At 43.7% G+C, this 3,329-nt stretch overlaps 1 protein-coding gene across 1 annotated transcript; it reads left to right on the top strand.

Moving 5' to 3' along the window:
* The first annotated feature begins 603 nt into the window (after positions 1-603).
* LOC121967181 (peroxidase 51-like) lies at positions 604-2,315 on the top strand. Its single transcript, XM_042517248.1, has 3 exons — positions 604-1,165; positions 1,239-1,430; positions 1,521-2,315. Exons 1-3 carry the CDS (start codon positions 956-958, stop codon positions 2,094-2,096), a joined length of 978 nt encoding a protein of 325 aa, XP_042373182.1. The 5' UTR covers positions 604-955; the 3' UTR covers positions 2,097-2,315.
* The last annotated feature ends 1,014 nt before the right edge of the window (positions 2,316-3,329 follow it).

Here is a 3,329-nt window from a genome sequence, read left to right as displayed (position 1 = left end):
GAAGTCGAAGACATCAAATGAATATTGGCATGTGATAGTGCAACCTCAATCATTTAGCTGGGTCTAGGGTGCTGATTTAACCAGTTGACCCAGCTGATTCGGTCCGGGTTAAAAATCAACACCATTACTATTTACATGGAAAATTGTTTTGCATTAAGATGGAAGCCTAGCTAGGCATCATGTATTATGATTAACATCTCATGCTACAACAAAGAAACCTCGTCAATCCATAGAAAAATTATACCTCTTCTCAGAAAAAAAACAAAGGACCGATTAGATTCCAATCACAGACACGCTAATCACGCAGAGCCAACAGAGAGAAACAGGGCCGCACGGCAGTTAGAATCTGCATTAAATCTCCTCCCAAATTTAAGTCACTCATGTTGACTTTGAAAACGAAATTTAAAGTTACGCGCAGAAATAAAGTAGTGCTGTGCCACTTTCCAGACTCCCGTGGCCATTTCATTAATAATCACAAGATGAAGTTGAAGTGTGAGGTCCAATTGGGTTCGAGGAATTCACGCTTTTGACTTATCCTTTTAAGTTTTTTATATGATAATTTAGTACCGATGAATTGCATCTGCAAGTGGAGGTGGATGACAATTAGGCAGAGACAACCGACCTGACACGATAATCAAAAGCTAAGTGGAGTTCATCTTGTGATCCTGCAAACTTGTCAGCAACTATATGGCCATCCGCCACAATTATCAATATTTATATACTTGGTTTACAGGTGAAGCCCAGCTCAGATTAATTTTTTTGGAAGAACAGAACAAAAATATCATAAAAATAGAGCTATTCGATGCTTAAAATAAGGAGCTATTTTCTTGAACAAGTAGCTCAGCACATGCTGAGGAAGGCCCATCATTCTACTTTTATTGTATACTGTATAGAATTTGCAATCTGTCTTCCTCCATTGTGAGCTTCGATTAGTTGATTAGAGAGAAGAGTGGAGATGAGGAAGCTCTGGCTGCCGCTGCTGGTGGTGGTAATGGTGTGGATGGTAGCTGGGAATGGAGAGGCTCGCCTGAGGCCTGACTTCTACGGCTCTGCGTGCTCCAATGTGGAGGGAATCGTTAGGCAAGCCGTTCGGAGGAAGTTGAACCAGACGGTGGTGACGATTCCGGCGACTCTGCGCCTCTTCTTCCATGACTGCTTTGTTCAGGTAAGATCGCGTCTTGTTCGCGGGTTGGATTTGCCTAAAATCTCGCTAAGATGGGTTGGGGGATTGGTTGCAGGGATGCGACGCGTCGGTGATGATCGCGTCGGCGCGAGACGACGCGGAGAAGGACGCGTCGGACAACCTCTCGCTCGCCGGCGACGGATTTGACACCGTGATCAAGGCCAAGCAGGCGGTGGAGGCACAATGCCCCGGCGTGGTTTCCTGCGCCGATATCCTCGCCATTGCCGCAAGAGATGTCGTCGTGCTTGTGAGTCGAACTCTTCTCGAACGGTGAAATCGAATTACTTGAGAACGTTTTCTGTGGTGAAATTGACGCTCGTTGATGGATCGATCCTAGTCCGGCGGCCCAAACTTCACGGTGGAGCTCGGGCGGCGCGACGGCCTCATCTCGCGAGCCGCACTCGTCGCCGGCCGCCTACCGGGCCCTGACTTCGACCTCGACCGCCTCGTCTCCCTCTTCCGGCTCAACAACCTCACGGCGAGGGACATGATCGCCCTCTCCGGAGCACACACGGTGGGCTTCTCCCACTGCAGCCGCTTCGCCAGCCGCCTTTATTCCTTCAACTCCACCACCGCCGTCGACCCCTCCCTCAACGCCGCCTACGCCCGGGCCCTCATGCGCGCTTGCCCCCGCGACGTCGACCCCACCATCGCCGTCAACATGGACCTCTACACCCCCATCACCTTCGACAACGTCTACTACAAGAACCTGCTCGACGGTGAAGGCCTCTTCACTTCCGACGAGGTGCTGTTCACGGACCGCCGGTCCAGGCCGACGGTGGAGCGGTTCGCGTCGGATCAGGCGGCGTTCTTCCGTGCCTTCTCGGCGGCCATGGTCAGGCTGGGGAGGCTGGGAGTGAAAACAGGTGGGCAGGGAGAGATCAGAAGAGACTGCACTGCCCTCAACAGCTGAAGTAATGTAAGAATGAGAATCGGAGCAGCTTGTCAATACAAAATTTGAATTTTTGAGTACGTCTGTAATCTATCGATCACTTGGCCAACAACGTAACTAGAGAGAATAAAATGATCATATTGTTGCTTGTTATACAAAAGTTGTGAATTTGATTCCAATACGATGGCGACTGATTAGCGTCTCCAATATTTAGTCGACAACTCCTACTCCAAAGCCCGTGTGTTTTTGTGTGTGTGTGTGTTTAATTGCTGTGTATTGGCTTTTTGGCGTTTGTTCTTGTTCTTCTTCACTTATGTTGAGGAAGAAACATGGCGATGAATGATTGATAGTGCTAGGTTGGCCTTTGTGTTACATTGTGGTTGCTCCTAGGCTTTTCTTCTTAGTTTCCTTCTTCAGATGTTGATTATCATCCAAGTTGCTCTCACTCAATCGTATGTACTTTTTCTTCTCTTTTCCTTTAATAGGTTGAAAATTGGCTTAGCAAAATGATCAAATCTGTATGAAATAAGTGACAAGCTCAAAGGAAAGTCTGATGCGTCAAGACTCCATTTTATTTAAGACTCCATTTTAATTAACAAGCTCAACATTATTCTAAAACTTACCAGCAAATGATCTTCTTTGACAACCATATTTTAAATAAGATTACCCATTGTGATAGGGACAAAATTCCCAATGTTAGAGAAAAGCCACGAGAACCTTTAACAATATCTAAAAGTGCAAAATAATGTATACCATTTTTTTAGTTCACAGAAGTACAATTACTAAATCAGGAAATGAAACATTTTTGAAAAAAAAAACTTTATATATAAAAAATAAAACAAAGAGATAAATTCTAATAAAAAAATTATAAATCTAAGACCGGTAATTATCCAACCAATGGAGAACCAAGACTCAATAGAAGGTCCAAAATGATTGAGATTTTTAAACTCGATTTTCTAATCTATATGGTAGAAAATGAATCAAAAACAATTAAAGAGACATTATCGAGTCTGAAATTTTCATTTTGGAAGAAGGCTAAATAACAAAATAGAATTCATGATATAAAATTATATTTGGGAACGAGTAGATATCTCACAATGTAATAAATCATTAAATGGATGCCAAAAAGAAAGTATAAGACCAATTGGCCAATCAATTATAAGTGCAAGGACTAATATATATACAAGGGTTATAATTAAATATAAGACTTTGACTATTTTGATCAAGAGATTCATCACAAATGGAGTCTATTGA

Source organism: Zingiber officinale, chromosome 3B, assembly GCF_018446385.1.
Source record: "Zingiber officinale cultivar Zhangliang chromosome 3B, Zo_v1.1, whole genome shotgun sequence".
Lineage (NCBI taxonomy): Eukaryota > Viridiplantae > Streptophyta > Magnoliopsida > Zingiberales > Zingiberaceae > Zingiber > Zingiber officinale.
Note: the sequence above shows the minus strand (reverse complement) of the source record. Positions and strands in the feature narration are given on the sequence as shown.

What these genes read in the sequence shown, in the direction of transcription:
- LOC121967181 (XM_042517248.1), top strand. Translation starts at nt 956, where the DNA reads ATGAGGAAGCTCTGGCTGCCGCTGCTGGTGGTGGTAATGGTGTGGATG. An exon ending in TCCATGACTGCTTTGTTCAG is followed by an intron (nt 1,166 to 1,238) that starts GTAAGATCGCGT and finishes GATTGGTTGCAG; the next exon opens with GGATGCGACGCGTCGGTGAT. An exon ending in CAAGAGATGTCGTCGTGCTT is followed by an intron (nt 1,431 to 1,520) that starts GTGAGTCGAACT and finishes GATCGATCCTAG; the next exon opens with TCCGGCGGCCCAAACTTCAC.